The sequence below is a fragment of the Acartia tonsa genome, chromosome 8 (genome assembly GCF_053477335.1).
Source record: "Acartia tonsa isolate MP-2025a chromosome 8, ASM5347733v1, whole genome shotgun sequence".
In the NCBI taxonomy this organism is placed as follows: Eukaryota; Metazoa; Arthropoda; class Copepoda; order Calanoida; family Acartiidae; genus Acartia; species Acartia tonsa.
This window is the reverse complement of record NC_137267.1, coordinates 7,492,706-7,519,925: the sequence shown is the minus strand read 5'-3', so window position 1 is coordinate 7,519,925 and position 27,220 is coordinate 7,492,706. Positions and strand designations below refer to the sequence as shown.

Genomic DNA, 27,220 nt, shown 5'->3' with positions numbered 1-27,220 from the left:
CATAGCTGACATAAGATCGACAGTCTAACGATATTATACTTAAGTTGACATAATTCAGGCTGTTCGAGAGTTGTTAACATGGAAAAAAGGCACTTTCGTTTTTTAAAAGCAAAGCTTTTCTATAAATAGGGTCGGTCTGTACGTCCGCCCGTCCGTCTGAAACGGATAGCTTTTTCGTTAATTTAGGCATGTTAGAATTATCCTAGCGATTTCAAACTTTGCATGATGATTCCTGTAGTAGGTAGGTACGATTTAGAAAGCGTAACAACTCTATAATCGTTATCAGAATGTCCGTACGTCCATTTTATTTATGTTGATTTTTAACTTTATTAACAACAAATTTTTGTGTGATAGAATTATCCGATTGATCTGATTTTTGGAATACTGATTCCTTGGACAGTAATGTACATTGTTATTTAAGTAGTTTTCAACAAATTTACTTACAATTTTGATTCAACATTTATACATTTATGTTCTGATTTTCCAGTGTTGACACTCTAGAAGTGTTAATGTTCGTTTGTTCTTTAATTTTAGAGCTTCACTTTTATGGATGTTATCATCCTTGTTTTAATAAAAAAAATATGTTGTTTTATGGAAATGCTCGCACAAAAGTTACGGTGAAATATTGAATCAAATACATATACTGTCAGGGATGGAGGGGAAATTGGGCTGTTTATTACACTAGTCCACAAAGTTGACTTAAAAACTTTGGGGACTTGAATAATGATTTGTTTGTTTATTAATTTGAGTGTCAAACGTTTTAACAAGGTACTAGTTGCAATCTTCAGAAGGGGTAATTTTTGTCTATTAGAACTTTTTTTACAGTATTCCTTCGAAACCGATTGATGTCCGGTGGTTTAGAACCGTTTCTCAGCCATACTGAAAAATCATTTATAGCATCGAATAACAGACAATTTTCCAATGATAAAATAAATATCATAACCAGTTTTATTACCTCGGGCCCTCAGCCCCTTGAGGCAAACAAAACTTGTTTTAATCTTTTTATTTTTCATTTTAATATCTACGAAAAGCTGTATAAATACTTGTTTTTAAACAAGCAAAGCAAATGAGGTGAAAATGTACAAGAGAATAATAATATCTATATAAACAAGGATGAAAACCACCATAAAAGCAAAGCTCGATAAAGAATAAAAATCAACATACAATGTCATTTAAATCATCGACTATCGATTATACCTTAAACATACAGGAATCTTCATACAATGATGATCGAAATTGATGGTGCTGCTAAGATAAATGCTAAATGTTATCAAAAACCCTGTGGAACACCATAAATAAAGAACAGCCTAGCTTTAGAAAATTAACTCCAAAACAACTCACTATCATTATTGAAAAAATGTCATAAGAACGAATGGGTAAAAACAAAAAAAAGGCAGTTTTTAATTGTCTGCTGTTATAAACACAAAAACTAAATGAAAAAAAAAATTAATATGGAATCTATATTTATTTTTAAAATCTTTGTTTTATTAGTGTCTACTACAATGTTTGTTTATCAATTCACAAGAAGTCTGAGCAACCTTTTGAATCCTATGATAGCAGATACAACTGTTGGAATATCCAGAGAGGATCTACCTCTGCCTCTTATCACTATCTGTCCATTAAACCAGATCAATAAAACTAAGATTAAAGATCTTGGCTATGATGCTAATGAATGGGAGAATTTTCTGTATGGAATTAAAGAAATTAACCACAGTCTTGTCATTACGTGGGGCTCTGACTTAAACAAGACATTTGACCAACTACTTTATGATGTTTTGGATGCTAATGACGTTTCAACTGGCGGTTTGCATGTTAGCTTGATTAAGAATGGGAATTTTTACAGTGGCAAGTATATGGCTCACTTGAAAAGAAAATTTTACATTGGATTTTGGGGATACTGCTGGGAATTGGAACAATATGACATTCAGGGAAGCCTGTATATTGTCAACAATCTAAAAACTTTATTTGAAGTTTTTATCACAGAGAAAAGCATGAAATCCTACTATTCTGTCAGTTTTAAATCCCAACTTGGTCAATATTTGACATCAGATGCAACAAAAAGAATTTGGTATGAGATTAACATGCATAAGTATTCCAACAAAGTTACTGGTCGTACAACTAATTGTGCTGATTATGAGAATGCTATGTATGAAGAATGTGTTGAGGAGAAAATTGAGTCTTTAGTGAAAGCAGATATTGGATGTAATCCTCCATGGTTATCGAATAAGACTCAATGTAAAAATGAAATCCTACCCATTACAACAGAAAAGAAAAAGTCATACTCTAGAAAATTGAATCCTTTTGTGTTTAGAGATGATATTCAGGTCATATATTTATAATACAAAGTAGAATCACGTCTGTCCCTTAAGATCTCTGTAACCACTGAACCGATTGGATTTTACTCTTTAGGGAATATACTTACTGGTCCTGTGGTGGTTTTGGCTATTTTCTTAAGAGGTGGGACACTCCAACCCCCCCCCCCTAACAAAAAAAAACAAAAAATCCCCCTCAACTTTTTTTAATTACCTCCTGGGGCGAAACCGCTAGTACCTATTATATACTAAGAGCTATTAGAATAAGCACTAAACTTTATAAAAGCGAAGCTTTTCTATAATTAGGGTCGGTCCGTCCGTGCGTACGTCCGTAACGGATAGCTTTTTTCGTTAATTTAGGCATGTTAGAATTGTTTTGTCGATTTCTAACTTTAGTAGTTAGGTACGATTTAGAAAGCGTAGCAACTCTATAAGCATTACCAAAATGTCCGTACGTCCATTTTAAACATGTTGATTTTTTTACTTTTTTAACAACAAATTTTTATGTGATATAATCATCGGATTGATCAGATTTTTTTTGTATATTGATTCCTGGGACAACAAAGTATAATGTAATAAGAGAAGCAACTCTATAATCAAGTCCTAAAAATGTAAGTATGTCCATAAACATTATCCTGTATCAAGCAGTATTTCAACCAATTTACTTACAATTTTGCTTTGACTCTTATACATTTATATTCTGATTATTCAGTTCTGACACTATACAAGAGTTAATGTCCGTTTGTCTTACCGTTTCAGTGCTTCGCTTTTATGGATGTTTTCATCCTTGTTTTTGAAATAAATTGAATATGATTTTATCTATGCCTATGCGGGGGGCCCTAACCATACAACCTAACATATCCTAAGTAATAAACAAACAAACGAAAAGTTTACCCCACCCCCCCCCCCTCTTATTTGTATTTTTTGCAAAGAAGGGGGGGGGGGAGGGGGCATTTTTAGTTTATCTAAGATGGTTTTCTTTATTTTTAGGTAGAAAAAGAATGTCCACTAGCATGTACTCAAATAGTATTCAATGCTAGAGTCAAGGAAGAGTAACATTGAAAGGGACCAATTTACTTTGTCATATACTAGCGGTACGCACCTGGGCCCCCTAGAGGCCTCTAGGGGCACTTAGGATGGAGGGGGGAGTCGACCCCCCACTTTAAATTTTAGTTTTAAAAAAAAAAATTGGGGGGGGGGTGGCAATTTCTCTTTGGAGGGTAGTGGTACCCTCCTCAAAATAATTTTTAAATCTTCCCAGGATCTATGAGAAGCTACACTGTATTGGAGAAACATATCGGTTAAACGGTCAGCAAGATCCTTCGATATACAGACAGAGATCCTTTTACTTTTATATAAAGATGCAAATTAATGGGGTTTTTTCTCGATAACCACTGAACCGATTTAGTTTTCAATGTTACTCTGATAACAGGCGTATTATACAGATGATGGTCATGGAGTGAAGATCAGTTTTGTTGAAAATATTTCCTACACAAGCAAGTTTCTAACCTACACATTCTCCACCTTTATGATTGATATTGGCAGCTCACTAGGTATATCCTTATACTAAAGTAACAGGATGTCTGTGTATCTGTGTGTCTGTCTGTACCGAAGGATCTCGCTAACCGCTGAACTGATCGGGTTCTCCTTAACAGGGTATATTACCATATATCCCGGGAAGGTTTATAACTATTTTGGGGGAGGGTACCACCACCCTCCCTAGAGAAATTAATTTTTTTTAAATTTATCGATTTTAGAAAGAGAGTTCAACGAAAAATAAACGTCAAGCGTTAAATAGCTATATTTTGAATATAAATAAAAACAATTAAAGTGCCACTAGAGGCCTCTAGGGGCGTAGCCACTAGTTCTATTATATAAAGTAACTAGAGGCTGTGCCCCTAGCATCTAGGCGCTCTATATAATTGAAGAAAGGGCACAAAAATAGCCTAAAACCATACCCAGACTTTTTTTTATAAAAATTTAATAACCTAAAACCTTTCTGCGACCTATAAGAAGCTCCCGTTTAAAGGAGGACCATATCGGTTCAGCGGTTACCGAGATCTTAAGCTAGAGACAAGAAAAATCTTGCTACTTTGTATAATAGGATAAAGTTTTTTTGTCTGTAGCTTAAGATTTCAACAACTACTTTACCGATTGAGTTCTCCATTTAAGGGAAGATTCACGTTCACATACACCCCGGGATAGTTTTGGGCTATTTTATTTTTACATTTGAGTCTTCAGATGGTTTTAGGCTTTTCTTTGCTTTCCCTACCCCAGTTCTGCAGAGCTTCTTATGCTTAGGTTCCGGCCGCTAGTATTTTATGTTGGACTAGCGTCAGCGCCCCATAATTATCTCTAGTGGCCCCTAAGCTGGTGAGGGGTTTAAAATTTTTGGGTAAAAAAAAGTTACACTGGCGGTCTCTAGATGCACGTTTATCTAATTCCAGGTAAATTTCTCTTGGGAGGGTGGTGGTACCCTCCCACAAATAGTTATAATCCTTCCATTGACCTATGAAAAGCTACACTGTAACGGAGAACCATATCGGTTGAGCGGTTAGCGAGCTTCGTCTGTAACAACAGACAAACACTTTTATATAATGATTATGCAACGGTAAATTGTTGTCCCTATATTTGGCAAACCCGACTCTTTCTAGTTCTTATCTATCTACCATTAAGATGCTTTCTTAAAAACGTACTTTTCTATAATTAGGGTCGGTCCGTCCGTCTGTAACGGATAGCTTTTTTCGTTAATTTAGGCATGTTAGAATTGTCCTATCGATTTTAAACTTTGCATGGTGATTCCTGTAGTAGTTAAGTACTATTTAGAAAGCATAGCAACTCTATAACCTTTAACATGTTGATTTTCAACTTTTTTAACAACAAAATTTGTATCAGATAAAATTATCCGATTTTTTTAATACTGATTCCTAGGACAACAAAGTACAATATTATAAGCGAAGCATCTCTATAATCAGGTCCTAAAAATGTAAGTATGTCCATAAACATTATCCTGTATCAAGCAGTTTTCCAACAAATTTACTTATAATTTTGCTTCGACTCTTATACATTTATATTCTGATTATTTAGTTCTGGCACTATACAAGTGTTAATGTCCGTTTGTCCTACCGTTTCAGTGCTTCGTTTTTATGGATGTTGTCATCCTTGTTTTGTTAAGGCCTCTGGTTTGGTTTATCTGTCTTTGGACTCACAGATCTTGCTATTGTTTTGGTTCATCATATCAGAAATTATAAACTGAAAATGAATATTTTTTAACCTAGTTGTTTAAATATTATAAATGAGTAAAAACATATATTTGAGTTATTTATTATAAAATTTTTCTTTTACTAGGTTTTTTATTTAGTGCAATCCTACATTTTAACATCATTTTAAAACAACACCACTGTTTTCAACTTGTAAACAAGATGATCGGTGTTGTTGTAGTTAGACAAAGGGAGAAGTAGCTTGTGCAAAATTGTGAGTAAGCTTTAGTCGAAAGCGATTATTAAGTCTAAGTGTTATTAAATATGCGTTCAATTATACTATGCGTTTGTCAATATTAAGTACAGTAGTCTTAGACTTAATAATCGCTTATGAATCACGATTTTGCGCAATACCAGCACAAGCTACTTCTTCCTTTATATATATTCCGCTTTATATTTGTGCCGTTCTATGATTAATTTTTTTACCAATTTTAATGAATACTAGTAACTACGCCACTAGAGGCCTCTAGTAACATTTCTACGTTAAAGTCTCTACGTAAAAAAAATTAATTTTTTTTGCGATCATTCTTGTTAGGGTGTGGTGGTTGGTACCCTTCCCTAAAATAGTAATAAACCTTCCCGGGACCTATGAGAAGCTACCCTGTTAAGGAGAACCCGATCGGTTCAGCGGTTAGCGAGATCCTTCGGTACAGACAAACAGACAATATATCCTGTTACTTTATTATAAGGATAGATAATCAGCAATTATTTCTCCAGTATATTAATCAAATATTTGTACTTTCTAGCATACCTCAAAATCATTGATATGCCCTGGGTTAAAATCACACTAAATCATTAATTATTTCATAAAGTAGAAAATTAAAGTCCAATTTTTCCGGATTAATCACTTTGATATGGTCCGAGGGTGCAAGCTTTTCCGCAGTGGACCTATCCGGGGAGGAGAAGAAGAAGATGTACACCCCCGGGCAAACCTGCACCAAACCACCTGTTCTGACAGCCATGTCTCTCTCTCATATGGTGCTCTAAAAATTAGGGTTGGCAATCCGTATCCGAAATCCGCCCAATTTTGGAATCCGAATCCGTTTTTAATAGCGGATTCGGATCCTTAATTGGTAGGCTAAAATTTTGCGTCTTGAGTTTTTTCTTTCAACTCCCGCTTTTTGAAGGCAAAGATTATAATCATTATAAAATCTTATAAATTCTGGTTCGATTCTCGGAAGTGAATTATAGAAAACACTAAGAACATTAATTTTTAGGACACATGTACTAATGTAGCACCTAATGTTTTAAATTTAAAAAAAAAATCCTTTTAAAATACTGATAGAATCCGGAATCCGCCAAATAGGAATCCGGAATCCGCCATTTTTTGACGGATTCTTTTAAGAATCCGGAATCCGGCCCAAAAATTTGACGGATTGCCATCACTAAATACATTCCAACAGACTTATCAACTAACAGACAAAACTATTCAAAGAGCAGCTTTGCATAGGTACAAACAAACAAAAAACAACCAATTTGTCTTTTTTTCTTTATTTTGAATAAAGATAGTAGTAAGAGTACATATAAATATTATGAATAGTATACCATACTACAAATACAATATTTTTACATTTTTTGTATTTTTTTTACAATTATTAGGTTCAATTACTTAAAAGTTAAACTCAAAAAAATAAAAATGCGACGAACTATTTTCTTTCATGCCATTTTACAATCATACAAAAGCATATAAAAAAAATGGTAATAGCAATGTTTCATATTTGTTACCAGGTATTTTTAATACTATTTATGAAGCATAAACTTTTGAGTGGCCTATGCAAAACATGATTCTGCAAAAAAAGGGAGAGGGGAATTTTTCACAATAGCATGACAAAAATAGATCTGTGAAGAATTGGAATTAATCCTTTGGTATTTGGGGTAGATTCGAGTAATAATTTGGTACACTTTTGTGAAAAATTCCCCACAAGGGCGCATAATAACATTAATTTAACTAGGATGAGGGAGCACCGGCGGCGGCTGGCGTACCAGCAGCGCCCGGTACCGCCGGCTTGTCCCCATTATTGAGCTGTGTCTGGGCCGCCGTTCTGGCGCGGAATTCAGCCGCGCGCAGCTGCTCCAAATGGAACTGTTGTCGTTCTTGTATCAACTGCTGGCGTTGGTATTCCAGCGCTTCGCGCTCTCTGTCCATAATGGTTTCAAGCTCCTCGAAATGGCGCAGCTTAATTTCAAGCTTTTTCATTTGGGTTTCTACAAGTAGCGCCACCAGGGATTTGATTTTTCTCTCCTCAACAGCTGCCAAATGTTTGGCCTTGACGGCTGCGCTGGCCAGGGCTGAGGAGGCAGCACTTTGCAGCTGTCCATCCTGAAAAAAAGTAAAAACTTGTAGAAAATCAATAATACAGTAACACATCTTTTAAAAGAAATGTACTATATTTTTACTTGTTCGGTTTAAAAAATGGGATATACATTATACATAGATGAGTATTTTAATTAACAGGATTAATGGATATGAATTTATAATCAGCAATTATTTCTCCAGTATATTAATCAAATATTTGTACTTTTTAGCATACCTCAAAATCATTGATATGCCCTGGGTTAAAATCACACTAAATCATTAATTATTTCATAAAGTATAAAATTAAAGTCCAATTTTTCCGGATTAATCACTTTGATATGGTCCAAGGGTGCAAGCTTTTCTGCAGTGGACCTATCCGGGGAGGAGAAGAAGAAGATGTACACCCCCGGGCAAACCTGCACCAAACCACCTGTTCTGACAGCCATGTCTCTCTCTCATATGGTGCTCTAAAAATTAGGGTTGGCAATCCGTATCCGAAATCCGCCCAATTTTGGAATCCGAATCCGTTTTTAATAGCGGATTCGGATCCTTAATTGGTAGGCTAAAATTTTGCGTCTTGAGTTTTTTCTTTCAACTCCCGCTTTTTGAAGGCAAAGATTATAATCATTATAAAATCTTATAAATTCTGGTTCGATTCTCGGAAGTGAATTATAGAAAACACTAAGAACATTAATTTTTAGGACACATGTACTAATGTAGCACCTAATGTTTTAAATTAAAAAAAAAATCCTTTTAAAATACTGATAGAATCCGGAATCCGCCAAATAGGAATCCGGAATCCGCCATTTTTTGACGGATTCTTTTAAGAATCCGGAATCCGGCCCAAAAATTTGACGGATTGCCATCACTAAATACATTCCAACAGACTTATCAACTAACAGACAAAACTATTCAAAGAGCAGCTTTGCATAGGTACAAACAAACAAAAAACAACCAATTTGTCTTTTTTTCTTTATTTTGAATAAAGATAGTAGTAAGAGTACATATAAATATTATGAATAGTATACCATACTACAAATACAATATTTTTACATTTTTTGTATTTTTTTTACAATTATTAGGTTCAATTACTTAAAAGTTAAACTCAAAAAAATAAAAATGCGACGAACTATTTTCTTTCATGCCATTTTACAATCATACAAAAGCATATAAAAAAAATGGTAATAGCAATGTTTCATATTTGTTACCAGGTATTTTTAATACTATTTATGAAGCATAAACTTTTGAGTGGCCTATGCAAAACATGATTCTGCAAAAAAAGGGAGAGGGGAATTTTTCACAATAGCATGACAAAAATAGATCTGTGAAGAATTAGAATTAATCCTTTGGTATTTGGGGTAGATTCGAGTAATAATTTGGTACACTTTTGTGAAAAATTCCCCACAAGGGCGCATAATAACATTAATTTAACTAGGATGAGGGAGCACCGGCGGCGGCTGGCGTACCAGCAGCGCCCGGTACCGCCGGCTTGTCCCCATTATTGAGCTGTGTCTGGGCCGCCGTTCTGGCGCGGAATTCAGCCGCGCGCAGCTGCTCCAAATGGAACTGTTGTCGTTCTTGTATCAACTGCTGGCGTTGGTATTCCAGCGCTTCGCGCTCTCTGTCCATAATGGTTTCAAGCTCCTCGAAATGGCGCAGCTTAATTTCAAGCTTTTTCATTTGGGTTTCTACAAGTAGCGCCACCAGGGATTTGATTTTTCTCTCCTCAACAGCTGCCAAATGTTTGGCCTTGACGGCTGCGCTGGCCAGGGCTGAGGAGGCAGCACTTTGCAGCTGTCCATCCTGAAAAAAAGTAAAAACTTGTAGAAAATCAATAATACAGTAACACATCTTTTAAAAGAAATGTACTATATTTTTACTTGTTCGGTTTAAAAAATGGGATATACATTATACATAGATGAGTATTTTAATTAACAGGATTAATGGATATGAATTTTTGAAAATAGAAACCCAAATAATAACATATGAAATACTTTAGGTATCTTGTTAATTTTTGGAAGTAAGGGTTGTTGATCAATTTAATAGTTAGGTATTGTTCCATACCATTTATAGGTATATAGACAACGAACTGAATCAATTCGAAAAAAATTCCAGTATGGCTTCAAAACCGATTATTATCAGCTTGATTAGAATCTGTTTTCAGCCATACTGAAAAATTATGTATGGCATAGTATTACAATTTTCCACGATTATTAAAATAAAAATATAAGATTATAACCAGTTGTTTTAGACCCAAGGGGCTAAAGGCCCTGGCTAGCATTTTATCCGCGGATAACTGTCTATAATAAGATACGATACATAACTATTCTTGATTCCAACTGTTTTTAGAATGTTTTAGAGATGGATCATTAGCTTTTAAAACTCAAAATAATGTTTAAAATGAATACCTTAACCAGCCTGTCCTGAGCTGTTTCTGGTTTCTTCTCTTTCTCTGCATCTTTCTTATCATCTTTGCCATCTTTATCGTCCTTTTTATCATCATCTTCCTTCTTGATTTCCTATAGGTAATAATGATGTTAGTTTTATAGATTTTTTTGCGTAGATAACTACTCGTAATCCTTATAATAAAGTAGCAGGATGTTTGTTTGTCTGTTTATACCGAAGGATCTCGCTAACCACTGAACCGATCGGGTTCTCCTTAACAGGGTAGCTTCTCATAGGTCCCGGAAAGGTTTATAACTATTTTCATGGGGGGAGGGTGAGACACGTCCAACCCCCTAAAATTTAAAAAAAATCCCACTCCCCAAAAAAATTCACTCCACAAGAAATTTTTTTTTCAATTTTTCTTTAAATCTACGAAAAACTTATTCAAGAATTTTTTTATTAAAGCAAAGACTCGTATCTAAAAATCAAATACCTTATCATCGCTGGTATCCATCTTTTCATCCTTGTCCTTTGACTTATCCTTATCTTCCTGAGAACTTTCTGTAACATCTTTTTCTGTGCCAGCAATACCTGAAAAAATACATCAAAATACAAATTAAATCTTTGGATAAATGGCCGGACATCTTAATATTTATGTATAGCATCGCATTACAGTCAGCTTTTGTTGAATTTTAAAAAAATATATAAGATTTAAAGAGGACATCATTATTTGTCTTGTGTAATGAATTATTTTTACCTGACTTATCAAGACCAGCTGTGTCAATAGTTTCTCCGTTAGCCAGGGCTTCCTTGGCGTTTTTCATATGTGAGTCCAGAAGAGCTTGTGGTACCTCATCCTAATACAAATTAGTGTTGGGCCGGATATCCGGTTCGGCGGCCGGATATCCGGCCATTTTCGATATCCGGTTCAGCCGGATATCCGACCATTTTTTATATCCGGCCGGTTACCGGATATTAAAACTATCCGGATAACGGATATCCGGCTGATTTTTACTGCCGAATATAAGGTTATCCGGTCGGATATCCGGTAATTTGCCGGATATCGAGCGTTCGCCAGATATCTGGCCGGATACCGGATATTGAAACTATCCGGATATCCGGAATCCGGCCAAAAAAGTATCCGGCCCAACCCTATTAGAAATTCTACATTAAGATATCTGGAATGGCTCTGGGATCTATAGGGATAAGACACTGGCCAATCCCAAGCCCAATTGATAATACACAAAATTAACCCTTCAATGGATTACAATTAGTGGTTGAAACGTTTGGACACTCAACTCAATAATCCAACCATTTAAAATCAATAAACGTCGCCAAAGTTGTTAGGTCAACGAATAAAAATAACGTTATTATAAAACTTTGGGGACAGATGTAATTAACAGCCAAATGTCCCCTCCCTCCCTGTAAATGACTAATATATAAAAAGAATTATAATTTAGACAGAAAATGTTTCAAATAATAGAATGTTTAAATAAAATCCTTGCCAGAAACGTATATAGAGAACCCAATCGGACGACCAGTATACGAGATAGGTATTACGACACAAATATCGACATTTCATATATGGATTGATAAATATATCGCATGTTTCTTATTATATAAAGTAGTAAGGTTTCTTTTTGTCTGAAGTTTAAGATAATCCATAGCATCGTAACTGATTAGTTCTCCTTTTTAAGGAAGGTTTACGAAGGTCCAGAGATGTTTTAATCCTTGGGATGGTTTTAGGCTATTTTTCTGCCCCTATCTACCACTTTGAATACATTGCCCCCTAGATTATTATTAAATAAAAAGAAAATTAAAAACATTTGCTATATGAATCTATTTTGAAAATACACGTTTCAACTTGTATAACATTAATATTACCTAAGATGTTAACACTACGACGCAAAAATATGAAAAAAAAGTAATTATGACTTGTGTCAAAATCTTAGACATTTTTAATTTGAGCAGAAACTATAATTACATTTAGTACAACTGGCGTCAAAAGATTTGGGTAAAAATTATTATTTTACGAAAGTTAATGAGATTATTTATTATTACCAACTTTATTGTAATTTACTGTTAAATAAATAAGGATAATTGTATTTTTAGATCATGTAAAGAAAACGAAGTAACGAGTTTCGTAGTATTTTCACAATAGGTTAAGATAGGTTACTTTGGGTTAATGTTAATGATTGCCTCGAAGGATTAAGAAATTAGCCCCCCGCAGGTGCTAGAAAAAAATAAATAAGCTACTGTGAAAATACGACGAAACCCGCTACTTGGTTTTCTTTCCATGATCAGTAGTCTTAAAAAAATATTTACCTTAATTTTGGCAAATTCTTCCATAGCGGCTTTAGCAGCTGAAGCCGCTACCCGGGGGTCCACAACACTAGCAAGGAAGGCTACAGTTGACATGATAGGGTTGCCTACAGAAATATTACATTATAAATATTTGTAAAACTGACAATTAGGGTTTGAGTAAATTTGAAAACCCACCCTCCAAAGATAAATAGCAGAGAACCTTCTCGATCCAGTGGTTAGCTAGATCTTTTATTAAACCCCCACACACAACCTATATTTCTATATAAAAGGAATGTCCATTCATGTAGAAATGTTTCGCTAATCGCAGGTCCGATATGGTTCTCCTTTACAGTGAAGCTTCTTAAAGATCCAGGGAAGTATATAAATATATTGGGATAGGGTACCTCTGAACCTTAAAAGAGAAATAGACTTGGAAACCAAAATTTTAACTAAATTGTCGACTAATCCCCCCTCCCCTAAATTTCCCATAAAGTCAATATTCCTCTTTTTTTTATTTACTCAGAAATGTGTACCTGATGCGCTGAAAGGAATAGGTTGATAAGCCAGAGGTCCCAGAGCTCCTGTACCACTGCCAGCTTCTGGATCCTCCAGGTAGGGATCTTCAATTGGCAGGCGCAGGAAGTGGAGGATACATTCATCCTGGGTCCTGCTACCAACATGCTCACACACCTATAAAAGAAGGGATAAGATAATGGAAGATAAATTGATGTACTGTACATCCCCAATGATGATTCACAAAATTACTCCTTCTGTAGATTGAAATTAGTGGTTAAAACGTTTGGAAACTAAACTTAATGAACCAACCCATCAAAATTCAATTAAAGTCTCAAAGGTTGTTAGGCCAACGAATAAGAAAACGTTATTATAAGACTTAGGGGACTAGTGTTTTAAACAGCCCAATGTCTCCTCCATCCCAGTATAAAAGAGACATGATTTTGTTTATTTACAATGACAGAATTAGTTACCTTTAGATAAAACTTAGCCAAATTTCAGAAAAAAAAACTTTATGGGAAAGGGGGCGTAATTTTTTCTATTACTTTTTAAGATACCCTCCCTCAAAACAGTTATAAACATTCCCTGGAACTATGGTTCAGCGGTTACCGAGGTCCTTCAGTACACACAGACAGACATTTTGTTACACAAATAGGGAAAATAAAAAAAAATTCACAAACCTTATTCCAATCGTCCTTGTACATTTCCAGAGCCTCTAGGAGCAGCAGAGTTTCCTGCTGTGTCCAATCCCTGCTGGCTGACGCGGCATTTGCCCGTTTCATCATGGCGTTCCTCTTGTCATAAATGTCGGTTTTTAGGCCGAAATCGCCGCCGATATCCGGCTTCCTGTCCGGATCCGGTTTGTCGACCCGTTTGCCGTCTAGGTCGAGCATTGTGCGGGCGGCCGACGGCTGTGGGGTACGTGGTGGGTTGACGGGCGCCAAGCCGGCGGGTGTGTCCGCCAGAATGTGGAAATGGGAGGTGGGTGGCGGTCCCATGGCGGTTGGGCGCGCGTCTATATCAACCTTAAATCAATAATAATCATGATTATAAATAAAAAATCATTACAGAAGAGTAAAAAAAGAAAACTTATGCATGCGAAATATCTGCTATTAACTTATATTCTTATCTTTTTATCGAAACAAATTGACATTATACAAAAACACTCAAAGGTACAATTCAAAGTCTTCGTTAATTTCCGTTTATCTGTGCATGTAATTAAAAATGTAAATTAGACGTTGATCATTAAAAGATTCATTCCATTGCAAAAAACGCGATCTTTGGTTTGTTTAAATGTCCATTTATTTAGCATTTTTCAAGAATGTCAAGCGTGGGAAAATTTTTAGAATGTGGGAACGATTTATTTTGATTTAAATGGTACATATGATTTTCATTTAAATTCATTTTTTGGACCCGTGAGAAAATTTAATACCTTGGGATTTAAATATCCATTTATGCTAAATTTTGTTTGCTTAAATAGGGTGAGGCGGGGCATTACCGGTAATTTTTTCGGTTTTTTGAAAAAAAAATGGGGTAAATATTAATATTTTAAAATGGGACCAAGACCATTAGAAAGCTTACGGAAAGGACTATCAGGTCCTAATAGGACGTTATCCTAGGACTTTTAGAAGTTTGTCATAATTGGACTCAAAGAAATTACCGATAAATGCCCCACGGTGGGGCATTGTGGGTAACGTCTTTTCAACCTAAAAAAAATCGATGAAAAACGGCCAAACGGCCAGTCAAACATAAATAATCATAATCAGTATAGGTTATAGGGATTATCCACAAAAATTTTCATTAAGATCGGACTATTCCTTCTATGTCAAAAATCATTTTTTTTAAAAGACGAGAAATTTCGATTTTTTTTTCACAAAAATTTTCTTAAAAAATAAAATTTAATTTTTTTTATATAAAAAAACCTGCTCTATTCACTTTTTGGCCTAATTCTTAAAAAGCCCATATTGAATTTTAGATTTTACCAAAGAAAACCTGAAAATTGATCTTAAAAATCGAATTTAAATTTTTTTTTCGACGTTACCGAAAAATACCCCGCGCGAACTTTGGTCATTTTTGAAAAAAATATTAACTCTACATTTAAGCTCTCAACGGATTTAGAAAGAGTGGGCAATTCTTAGTTCAAAAGGTTTTTACGGATCAGTTCTAGGTCTTACCAATTTTTGTGTAGGTCGATCTTTATACACCTAGGTGAAAAAATTTTTGGAAAAAAAAAATTTTGTCCGACTTTGAGACCCAAAAAGTACCCTTAAAATTCATCTCACAAAAAATTTCATTTTATACTTTTTTGTAGGCAATTTAATAAGGAACAAATTTGATTTTGTGTTTTTTTCTGTCAGTCGATTAGAACATGGAGAAAAATGTCATTTTCTGAAGGTGGGTAAAAAATTACCGGTAATGCCCCTTACCGGTTAATTCATAATTTCCGGTTCTTATCTTTAAAAAACATTTTAAAAACCTAAAATGTTTCTTTTATTTGTTAACTAATGAAGGGCAATTTAAATAACAATTTTGATTTTTTTAGACTCTATCAACAGCTGACTTTATGACTTGACTAGATATCTTATTGTATCTATTCTTTATTACCTCATCCCCGCCGGGAATGGCAAGTGTCCCCAATCAAGTCACCGTAATGAATGACGCTCTCCGCAAAGAGCGTGGAGCTTAAGCTGATCCTTGAAAACTATACAAAATTGTCACGTTTTACTCAATGACTACTTAGGTCCTAATACTGAGAAACTATGGCTACACACAGACACACACACACACACACACACAGCTTAATTTACCTGGTAGTTGATAAGCCCCCACTGCTCCAGAAAAGCATGGACTCTGATAATTGCACAAACGTCACCAGCAAGATTACGCCTACAGGCTGTAGAGGTCAGGTATTCTGTTGGATTCAACCTAGGATAAAACAAAAATTTACTAGGTATATCTTATGTGTAGAAATAAAAAGTCCAGAAAATGACCACAACAAACTCTTTTCTAAAAAGTCTTGAAAATCTTATGCAAATTTTATTCTTTTATAATGTTTGAAATTAGGTAGGTATTGTCTTAAACTTTCCTTACGCCAAGGACATTAAAAATCCAATAATAGTTATTTCTCGCATCGTACTATAAACAGCTTTCCGCGGATATAGAATGTAGAATAATAAGATTAAAACCAGTTTTTTTAGACCCAAGGTGCCAAAGGCCAGTCTAAAAAACTAGTTTAATCATATGATTATACATTTTTATATTCGTTGAAAGCTGGATATGATACGATGCTAATCATAGTTTTTAAATTCAACAAAAATTTTAGAGTTTGTTAGACAACAAACTTTTTTCCATAGACAACTATACTGTTTAATTTAGAAGAGTTTTGGTTTTACAAATGACAGGAAAGAAGTTTTATTGGATATGAGTTAACTTTTAATATTATTTCTAAAAGAGAAAAATACTTGCCTATAGGTATCAATCATAAAGTTTCTGTAGGACAAATATATTTCTGGAGTTTTGGACATATTTCTGCCATTGAAGAACTCTGGCAGGTTTCTCTTCTCAATACTGTGGATACTGTTGTAATCAAACCAGGCAGAATAACTTGGCACTGAAACAAAACAAGGACGTTTATCTAAAACTTTAGAAATTGGCGAAAACTGACTTGGTAACTATCCCAAGGCGGGAAAGGGGGTTCTGTTTGAATAATTAACTAGTGGCTACGCCCCTAGAGGCCTCTAGTGGCACTTATGTTTTTGTTTGTTAAAGTCTCTACGATAATTCTTTATGTTACGGATACCTCTTTATGTTACATTGAAGTCTCCCAGATATTAAGAAAATTTTGAATTTTTTTGTCATTTCTCTTGGGAGTGTGGTGGTACCGTCCCCCAAAATAGTTAAAACCTTCCCGGGACATATAAGAATCTACCCTGTTAAGGAGAACCAGATCGGTTCAACGGTTAGAGAGATCCTTTGGTACACACAGACACACAGACAAACATCCTGTTACTTTAGTATAAGGATACATTTAAAGTATGTATGTATAACCAATGCAACTACCCAGATCCAGTGTAAGGACCTTTTTCGTCTGCTAGCAAATTTATTTCTGTTTTTTTTTGTAGTGACTGCTGTGTTAATATTCACGCCGCTATTGGCCGATATTTAAAGACCCAATTGAAAGTCAGCACAGGGTTGGGGACATACAGTTATTCAACGCCTTCCCCCTCTATTGTTTTACTCTGATGTTCTGTACTAAACAAGGCACTTTGAATGAAAGTACTATATTAATCTATAAATAGTTTTTTTTCTTAAAGAAAGAAACTACCTCAACAAAATGTCAGAAAATTCTCATTCCTTTAATTTTATATCTAACCAAGCAAGAATTTCGCAATATTTTTAAAAAGAGTAGGTAAAACAAAACTTTTTTCCCCATTGAACTATATCTACATATTATACTTTTCAACTTAACAATTAAAACTTATCTTACCAATAATGTGGTGGGTTTGTTCTGTCACATTGTCTTCGTTCTTTTCTTTCTCCTCTTCCTCCTTAAAATAAAGATTTTAATTTCAACGATTATTTTAAGAGTTAAGATTTGTTTATTTTTATTTTTTGTTTCTAAATACTATTCCCCCCCATCCCCCTCTTTTTATCTAAATATAAATACTTAATAAAATCTTAACATACCTATATTTACCCTATTTTTAATTTTAATTTATCCAAGATAATTATGAACAAAAAAAACAAACAAAAAAGTTTTAAGCAAAAACGTTAAAAGTTGTTCCCACTGCTTCTATGTCAGGTGCGCGACAAAAATAGTTAAAATAAATAGTCAAAATAAATAGTTAAATGTCTTGACCTAAAGCAGGCGCAACTCACTACCATGCACAGTTAGTACTTCTCAGACAAAGGTCGTGCAATCAAAGGGCTGGTTGTAGGGCGCTTGACCATAAAATCATGTACAGCAATTAAGCAAGATTTGGTTGAGAGGTGCACTAAAAATTAATAAGATCTTCTTGTGTGTAGGTATCCCTCCTCTTAGGCTATCACAAGTCTTGGTATCTTTATGTACGACTACGTCCTTGTTAATTCATCTATTTTTTACAACCTCTCAATTTATCTATCTAACTAATTTACCTCTCCCTCTTGTGGTTCTCCCTCATCCATATCCATGTAGGTTGACCCTTTGGCTGGCTGCGCGTCAGTTTTCACCTCTGTGATCTGATTTTCTGCGGGGGGATCCTCCTAGATTTAATAATTCATCAACAAAAATAATAGTTATTTCTCGCATCGTACTATAAACGGCTTTCCGCGGATATAGAATGTACAATTATAAGATTAAAAACAGTTTTTTAGCCCCGAGGTGCCGAAGGGACGGGCTAAAAAAAACTGGTTTTAATCTTATGATTGTACATTTTTATATTCGTATCATATGTATGAGAACCGGTTCCTATCCACCGGATTCGAATGAATACGAGAAATAATATTATAAATCTAAAATATTGCCTGACTGATCGTTCCACATATGAAATGAGGTTTAAAAATGGATATTGAATACCTACACGTGGAAGTTATGATATTGGAAAAATTAACGTCAATTTAGGTTGCTAACACGGACATCATTTATAGGTCAGTTCGTTCATCCAGAAGAAGGGAAGGGGATGAAAACAGGTTTCATTTTCTAGAGTACGTGATAAGCTGGTGTAAGATCAAAGTAGTAATAAATTCATTGGTTTAGATTTGATTTATGGAAGGTTTTGGGCTATAAGGCGAGCGTAGCTACTAAACAACTCACCATGTCCGCAGTAAGGTCTTCATCTTCATCTCCTTCGTTCTTGCTCTTCTTTCCCTTTCTACCCTTCTTACCCTAAAAATATAATAATATTCAGGGGTCTAAAGGGATAAGACAATCTGGATAATAAGTTGATGTACATCACTAATGAATTAATGATGATAATAGTTATTTCTTTCATCGCATTATAAACAGCTTTCCGCGGATATAGAATGTACAATTATAAGATTAAAACCAGTTTTTTTAGGCCCTAGGTGCCGAAGGCACGGACTAAAAAAACTGGTTTTAATCTTATAATTGTACATTTTTATATTCGTAGAAAGCTGGATATAATACGATGCTAGACATAGTTTTTTCGTATGAATGAGAACCGGTTTCTATCCAACGGATTCGAATGAATACGAGAAACAAAATTATTCTTTCTGAAGATAAAAATCATTGGTTGAAAAAATTTGACACTACCAACCAATAAAAATCTAGTAAAAGCCGACGAATAAGAGAACGTGTTAACAAAACTTGGGTTCAAGTATAATTGGTAAAAACAAAGAAATTCAAGCAAAAAAAATATTTTATTGGAAACTTAAATAAGTACTAAGTAGGTACCTACCTCAAAAATAATTCTCTTGTTAGTGTTAATCAATTTAATCTTTATCATTTTGTTGAAAATAAATAAAAATAGTTTATTAAAAGATTGTTTAATAAAAGGATCACCACAATATCATAACAATAGAAATACTAAAGAGGAGACTGAGAGAGAGAGATGATAATATTTGAAAATATTTTTCATTATTTTTATCAATTTAGACAAGTTTTATTGAATTAAAATTAGAAAAATATGAAACATAAAGATTGAAGTTTACACGAGGACGATTAATAAAAGTTAACCGCTGATTATAACCACACCACAGGTATAAAGTCTATATGTCTGTCCATTTTTAACTTTTTTTTTGAAACGATGTATTGCACCATCCTATCTACTTGATTTTTGTTTTTGTTATATGGATTCCTAGTACCATTAGGTACAATGTTATAAGTGAAGCAACTCTATAATGAAATATTTAAATGCAAGTATTTCCATTGCATATTAAGCATCCTGTATTTAAGTTATTTCCAGATAGATTGATATATGGAATACTAGTTCAAACTAGCGGCGGCGCCCCTAGCATTTAGGGACTCTGTATTCGAAGAAGAAGCCATGGAAAGAAAAAATACCATAAAACAAGCCTAAGGCTTAAAACTACATGATAAGATAGCCTAAAAGCATCCCAGGACCTTTCCCTAAAAGGAGAACTCAATCAGTTCATAAGTTGTTGAGATCTTAAGCTTTAGACAAAAATAAACCTTGCTACTTTGTATGATGGGATATCTTATGTGTATTGTTACTCTATCTGTCTGACTTTCTGATTTGGTATACTTTGCTACTCTGGTATTTGTCTTTATTGTCTAACCGCTGAACCGATCGGGTTCTCCTTTACAGGGTAGCTTCTCATAGGTCCCGGGAAGGTTTATAACTATTTTCTTGGGGGGTGGGACACCCACAACCCACCCAAAAATGAAAAATATCCCCCCCCCAAAAAAAATGAAAAATACCACCACTCAAAAAAAAATTAAAATAATGGGGTCGACTACCCCCCCCCCAAAAAAAAAATTCTCCCCCCAATTTTTTTATTTATTTTTCTTTAAATCTAAAATACGAAAAATTGGTTTGATCAAACCTCTTAGGGCAAAGCCCCTAGAGGCTAGGGGCGAAGCCGCTAGTACACAATAAAATAACAACTGAATATGTTTGCTTATTAATATAGTCTTTTTGCTAACATTAAAACTTTCACATCGAGTTATTGTTTTTCAGAAGAATGGTCCCTATTATTGTTTTTTTTTTCTTCTCTTTACTTGCTCTCTTTAGACAATAATTCAAGCTGAATCAACAATAAAAGCTGAATTTTTAAAGAATTCGTAAAATTATCCCATTTGTACCTAAAGGAAAGTCTGGTTTTAGGCTATTTTTCCACTCCCTTTCAGGTACAGAGCCACTAAACCCTAGGGGCACATCAGCTGATTAATCGGTCTAATAGAAGATATCTTATGGGATAAGACAATAGACAATAATTTTTTGTATGAATGCGCAAAAAATCCCTTTCTGATGCTTAAAATTATTGTTTGAAAGTTGAAACAATGTTAGTTTGTACCTAACAATCGAGATTTAATACTTCATTTAGTTTTTGTGCCAAGAAATGAGAATTTTTTAATAAAACATTGGGTATCCGTTTAATTTACATTCCAATGTCCCCTCCCTCCAGGCAAATATATAACATCTTGGGTTCTAACCTAACCTCAACAAACTCTGCCTAGTGTCTAGGGTTGGCAAACCACCGAATTTTTGGGTCGGATTCGGATTCTTACGAAAATCCGCAAAAAAAAATAAAGATTGCGGATTCTTGTTTTTTTGCCGATTACGGATTCTAGCAATATTTTAGAAGGTCTTTTTAAAAATAAAAGAAATTCTAGCCCCTAGTGCAGTCATTTTACAAACCTAACTTAACCTAACCTCACCTAAACTAAGCATGAAAAGCTACTGTAAAAATAAAATACACAAAAAAAACTTGGGATGACACCATTATACTTGTATTTAAGAAACAATAAAATACTTAGGTATTGTGTTTTTTGTCTGCCATATTTTTTAAAAAATTCTTAAGTGCTTAAAAGGTCTTAGAAATTAACAATACGAATCCGTTCTTAAAATTGCGGACTCGGATTAAAAAAATTGTCTAAAAATTCGACGGATTGTGGATTTTGGATTGCCAACTCTACTAGTGTTACTGTCCAATCAATCAATCAATCAAAATATACCTTAGGTGCCGGGCTGGGGCTACGTTTTCTCTTGGAGTTTCCTTTCTTCTTCTTATCCGGCTTCTCTTCACTTGCGATAAATTCATCATAGGTCATGGCTGTTTCAGATACTTTAACCTACAATAAAGAATCATGAATTGGCTATATCAAAAAATGTAGGTATAATAGATTAAAATTAACCAAGAAAATAGAAATAATCAAATGGTAGTAATAGTTCATTATATGTATTGCTTAGAAGTTGGCTCAAATTATTATTTACTTAATTTTTAAGTTTTAACCTTATAATAAAACTCCATTATCAAAAACTTTTTTTTGCTTCTCCAATATTCGGTTTTCAGCCGGATACCGGATATCTGCTTCCGATTAAATATGAATATACGGCCTAACCTTGCCCATATTATCTTTTTAAAATCTACTGGTTTTTTTAAATCGGATTTTCCCAAACCAAGTGCAAGTGCATACCTTTCCATTTTCTTCTAGCTGATAATCCTCTTCGTTGAGCCACTCGTTGTATGGGGCAGACTCGAGCAACCAATCTACAGACACATGGTATAACTCCTCTCTTTCCTCGGGGTCCTAGGACAATGTATATTTTTGTACTTGTTCAAGGAATATCAAAATTGTCACAACTTTACTCATTGTGCTTTGAATCAGAGATTTAAAGGGATAAGACAATGGCCGATAAATTGATGAACATTCCCAATGATGATACACAAAATTATCCCTTCTGTTTGTTAAAACTAGTGGTTGAAACATTTTGACACTCAACTTCATGAACCAAACAATCAAAATTCAATAAAAGACCCCAAAGTTTTTAAGCAAATGGATAAGAAAACGTTATTCATATTCTAAATGTTAAGTAGCTGAGCTACTTATATTGCAAGTTAAAGGACAAAAATGTAAACTTTTATTGCATATTTTTGTTTCAGGTTGAGTTAAAACTATGTAAACTTACTTCTGATGGTTCATTTTCCGGGTAGCATGTACCCCAATTGTCCTGGGAATCAGGCATCATCAAAAAGTGCACCAAACACTTGTCACCTCGCTTGAAAACTGGCCTAAAAAGTTCAATCATTCTTATAAAAATACAAAATATTTTTTTTATATATGTATTCTTATTCTAAAGCTTGGTATAGGTTCCGGGAATATTCAAAACTATTAGGGAATGAGAATTACCCATGAGAAATTGCCCCTAGACATTAAATGACCACCCTAACCAAAGTTTCTTGAAGGTCGACTTATACACCACTTCCACTATTTCCCCTGAAAGCCTCGAGGGGCGTAATTACCTGGCATAAAGATCCATGTTGAGTTCAACTTTAGGATGAATAATATGAGTAGCATCCTCCTCACTATCTGCAACAGTACCACCTTTCTTCTTCAAAAGTTCTTTGCACTTCTCTCTATAAAAGTTTTATTTAGATTTTAAGTGGTGGACTTCATAATACCTAAACGTCCACTAATTTGAGGTTATCGACTCAATTTTAGTTTTAATAAATAAAATGAAATAAATTATGAAATAGGATTATTAATCCTACGTCAATTGTATTTCATCATCATACAGTTTAGGTATTTTGTTTCTTTATTAATGACCTCTTCAGAAGGCCCTAGCCTTGGTGGGCTACCCTGTACTCATAATAAAACCTAACCTAAAGTAAACACAAACTCATTCAAAGCTAACACCCTTCTATTTTAAATTAATTTTTAAATGAATTGGAGTAAAGATGGGGGGGGGGGGGGGGGTTCTGGCTCGACTAGGCATGTTGACGGAAATCACTGACTTTTCTACTTACTTGTCCGCGTCTTTGACATTTTTCTTGAAGAAACAACTTGGGGGAACGAACAGCTTTTGAGTTTTCAGAAATTCCTCAACCCTGAAAAAAATAAAGAATTCATTTTAAAAATTCCTTGTGTGGAAGTTTAAACTTGCTTTGCCTTTTTGTGTAGACAATAGTTATTTCTCGCATAGTATTATAAACAGCTTTCCGCGGATATAAAATGTACAATTATAAAATTAAAATAAGTTTTTCTAGCCCCGAGATGCCGAAGGCACAGGCTAAAAAAATGGTTTAAATCTTATGAATGTACATTTTTATATTCATAGATAACTGGATAATACGATACTAGACAAAGTTTTTTGATGGATGAAAACCGGTTCTAATCCACTGGATATAATCGGTTTCGAATGAATACGAGAAAATTGTATAAAATTTCATCTCAAGTAAAAAATTATAAAAGGGCTAAGTAGGTAATATCATTCAGTAAAGTAAAAACTTTTTAGGCAGAATCAACATTTTTTCGCTTTCGTTTTCTTTTTATCATGTTTTTTATTTAGTGAAACAAAATATTTATTTAAGCTTACTTTTGACACATTTGCAGGTTAGCATCTTTGCGGCTGGGTGACTGCAGATCAAACCTCCTCCATCCCTGTTCACTCTTATATTTGTACATGCCAGAAAATATGTGGGCCAGGGTACCACCAGGACTCAGATCATAGAACAGGTACAGGGGGAGACGAGTGAAAGGCGGGTTTTTGGCGCCTTTTCCAAGAAAATCTTCCTGCAAATCAAAGTTTAAATTAGTTTTCATTTTAATGGCAGTGAAGCTACTCGTTTGGTTTGTCCGTCCGAGTGAGTTAACGAAATTGACTATATATCTTTCACGTCAACAGTCTATTTCTTTTAGCTTTTGGTTATATATATCAAACATACAGACTAGTGACACAAGCGACTGCACGCCCAGATTTGATTTGTGCAACTCCCAAATGATGACACACAAAATTATCCCGACTGTAGATTACAATTAGTGGTTGAAACGTTAAGACACTCAACTTAATGAACCAACCAATTAAAATTCAAGAAAAGTACCCAAAGTTGAAAAAATAAGGTAACGAGTAAGAACGAATTAAAATTTAACCTTGGGGACTAGTGTAATAAACAGCCCAATATCACTTCCCTCCCTAGTTAAAACAAGAACAACTTGCCTGCATCTGAAGAAACTGTTGGATAAGTTGGGACAATGATTTAGCTGTTGGGGGGTCAGCTGAGACATGCTTCTTAGCATTCTTCATCAACCAGGTTTTAATGGTTTCTAAACAAATAAAAAACTTAAAAGAGTGGAAAAAATAACATTATCTACGCTAGAGGCTTAGGCACTGGAGCTGTATTTCCTTAAAATATCATCTGATGGATTTTAGGATTATTCTTTGAAATTAAAAGGAAATTGACCGTTTCGGTGATCAATACAAAAAATAGTTTTTGAAATTAAGTATGGAAACACGAAGGTTATTATATAAACTTTGTTTGAACAGTCCTATTTACTCTATTTAATTCCTGTGTAAGTTTTTTTTATAGAGGAAGTATGAAATGGAACAAAAATAATAAACAGCAAAGGGTAACAGACTTATAAATGCAGAAATATATTTACCAAGCTGAGAAATGGCGCTGTTGTCCTCCCAGAATTTCTGGATGGGTCCCCCCTTCTCTCGCGGCTCCAGTGTCCCTGACATTTTATTTCTTCACTGCTCAAATATCTGAAAATTAAACAATTTTTTATTAGATTAGTAATAACCAAGACTACAACAATAATCCTTGTACTAAAGTAACAGGATGTTTGTCTGTACCGAAGGATCTCGCTAACCGCTGAACCGATCGGGTTCTCCTTAACAAGGTAACTTCTCACAGGTCCCGAGAAGGTTTATAACTATTTTCTTGGGAGATGGGACATTCCCCCAACCCACCCAAAAACAAAAATAAAAAATACCCCCCTCCCCCCCAAAAAAAAATTACCACCCCCCAAAATATTTTTTATTACTTTTTCTTTTAAAATATAAAATAAGAAAATGGGTTATCAAATTCGACTCCCCCCCTCTCAAGTGCCCCTAGAGGCCTCTAGGGGCGTATTGATAAAAATTTCAAGAGAAACAAGTGTCTTCACTAGAAAGAATTCTAAAAACGAAAAACAAACAAATACATCAAAACATTCAGTTTATATTTTTGAAATCCATCAATAAACAATGAAGACAATTACAACTAAATAACAACAATATCAAGATAGAAATTAAATTATTCTAAAATTATCGATAAACTTCGCTTGAATTAAGGTGTCTAAATGAAAAGACACAATTACACCTGAAATTTACTTTTGAAACTAGGCCATTGAACAAAGAAATAACATCAAATTTTCTATTTAATATAAATAAAGATCACAAATGTATGAATAATATAAATGATTAATTAAGTAACTATTTAGGGAGAATTAGATAGACAGACGGACGGTCGATCACAAGAGTATATAATATGAAAATAATGATACTCAATAATCTGCATACGAATAGCAGGAAATTAGGAATCTACTATCTTGTATGGCATATGAGAAATTACGTTTATTACTTGACGTAGTTAATAGACAGACGGACATTTCGAATCATAGAGTAAATTCACTTCTAAAAGAAGACTAAATATTATTGAATTATAACAAGATCCTAATTTTCTATATTTTAAAACAAATAATCGAATAAAAAAGGTATAAAACATGTAACTAATAAAATTAGGCATCTTTAATTCATTTTGGAGTTTCAGTTTGCTATAAATCACTTTAAATTAACCAGAAATATAACTTAAACATTTTTTTGTTGTTATTCCATCGTAGGGCAGCCGGGATTTGTTTGTTGTTTTCACCGGCTAGCCCAGTCTCGAGCCAAGCTGAGGAGCTCAACCATAGACTAATAACTTTTATAATCTTAGATTAATTCTAACTTTAAATAAAACTTTTTAATTTTAAAAAAGAATTGAAAATATTTAATTATTTCAAATAAAAAATCTTCGAAAAATTAATAATTTTTAAAAAATCTTCTAAAATTTTGTTTGTCTATGAGAAAATAAAAATCTTCCAACAGAAACGACGACATTTAATAAACATAGATGAATAAAATACTAAAATAAATTACTTTAAATATCTTAAATAAAAAAAATATTGAAGTTTTTATTCAAAATATAGAAAAATGTCCAGGGTTTTAGGTTTTGGCACTACTTAGGGGTTAGGATAGGTAGGGTAAGGTTAGGTTTTTTTGGGTTAGTTTAGGTATAATTGGGTAAAGGGTAGCCCCGCTTCAGGATAGGGTATTGGAAAAATACCCCCTCCCACCGTCGTAGGATTTAATTAACCTCAAGATTTGGACAGTGACACGCATCTCAAGTTGGGATTTTGATATTTTTTTTTTAAAGGATAAGTTAATATTATTTATTTGTCTATGAAAAACAAGTAAAATCTGGCACTAATTTTCTCCCTTTAAAATTTTTTGTTTTAAATATCAATAAAATAGGACAAAAAATAGTTTATACTACTATTTGAAAATAATTGAATTTTAGAATTTGTTATTATACTAGAAGGAAATTCTTATATCAATCATATTTTTCAATTGGATACAATTTTTTAAAAATGTAGTTTTAAAGGGAAAATTAGAAAGAGAGATTTTGTCCAAATATTGAGTTTTCTGCTTCTTCGGCCATAT

The 27,220-nt window shown here is 34.0% G+C and overlaps 1 protein-coding gene and 1 pseudogene across 2 annotated transcripts; both read right to left on the bottom strand.

Moving 5' to 3' along the window:
- Nucleotides 1-7,047: 7,047 nt before the first annotated feature.
- Nucleotides 7,048-7,940, bottom strand: LOC145325641 (SWI/SNF complex subunit SMARCC2 pseudogene; annotated as a pseudogene). The gene has a single exon (XR_013881536.1). The product of XR_013881536.1 is annotated as an SWI/SNF complex subunit SMARCC2 pseudogene (transcript).
- An 886-nt stretch (nt 7,941-8,826) lies between these two features.
- Nucleotides 8,827-25,241, bottom strand: LOC145325907 (SWI/SNF complex subunit SMARCC2-like). The gene is made up of 20 exons (XM_080168908.1): nt 25,135-25,241; nt 24,688-24,798; nt 24,071-24,263; nt 23,502-23,582; nt 22,998-23,111; nt 22,664-22,766; nt 22,171-22,284; nt 21,709-21,825; nt 18,865-18,936; nt 18,207-18,314; nt 17,557-17,617; nt 16,536-16,680; nt 15,878-15,995; nt 13,751-14,095; nt 13,091-13,247; nt 12,579-12,682; nt 11,011-11,110; nt 10,747-10,844; nt 10,277-10,387; nt 8,827-9,671 (listed from the first exon to the last, which is right to left on the bottom strand). The coding sequence occupies exons 1-20, from the start codon at nt 25,214-25,216 to the stop codon at nt 9,300-9,302; spliced, it is 2,706 nt and encodes a 901-aa protein (XP_080025034.1). The 5' UTR covers nt 25,217-25,241; the 3' UTR covers nt 8,827-9,299.
- Nucleotides 25,242-27,220: the final 1,979 nt, after the last annotated feature.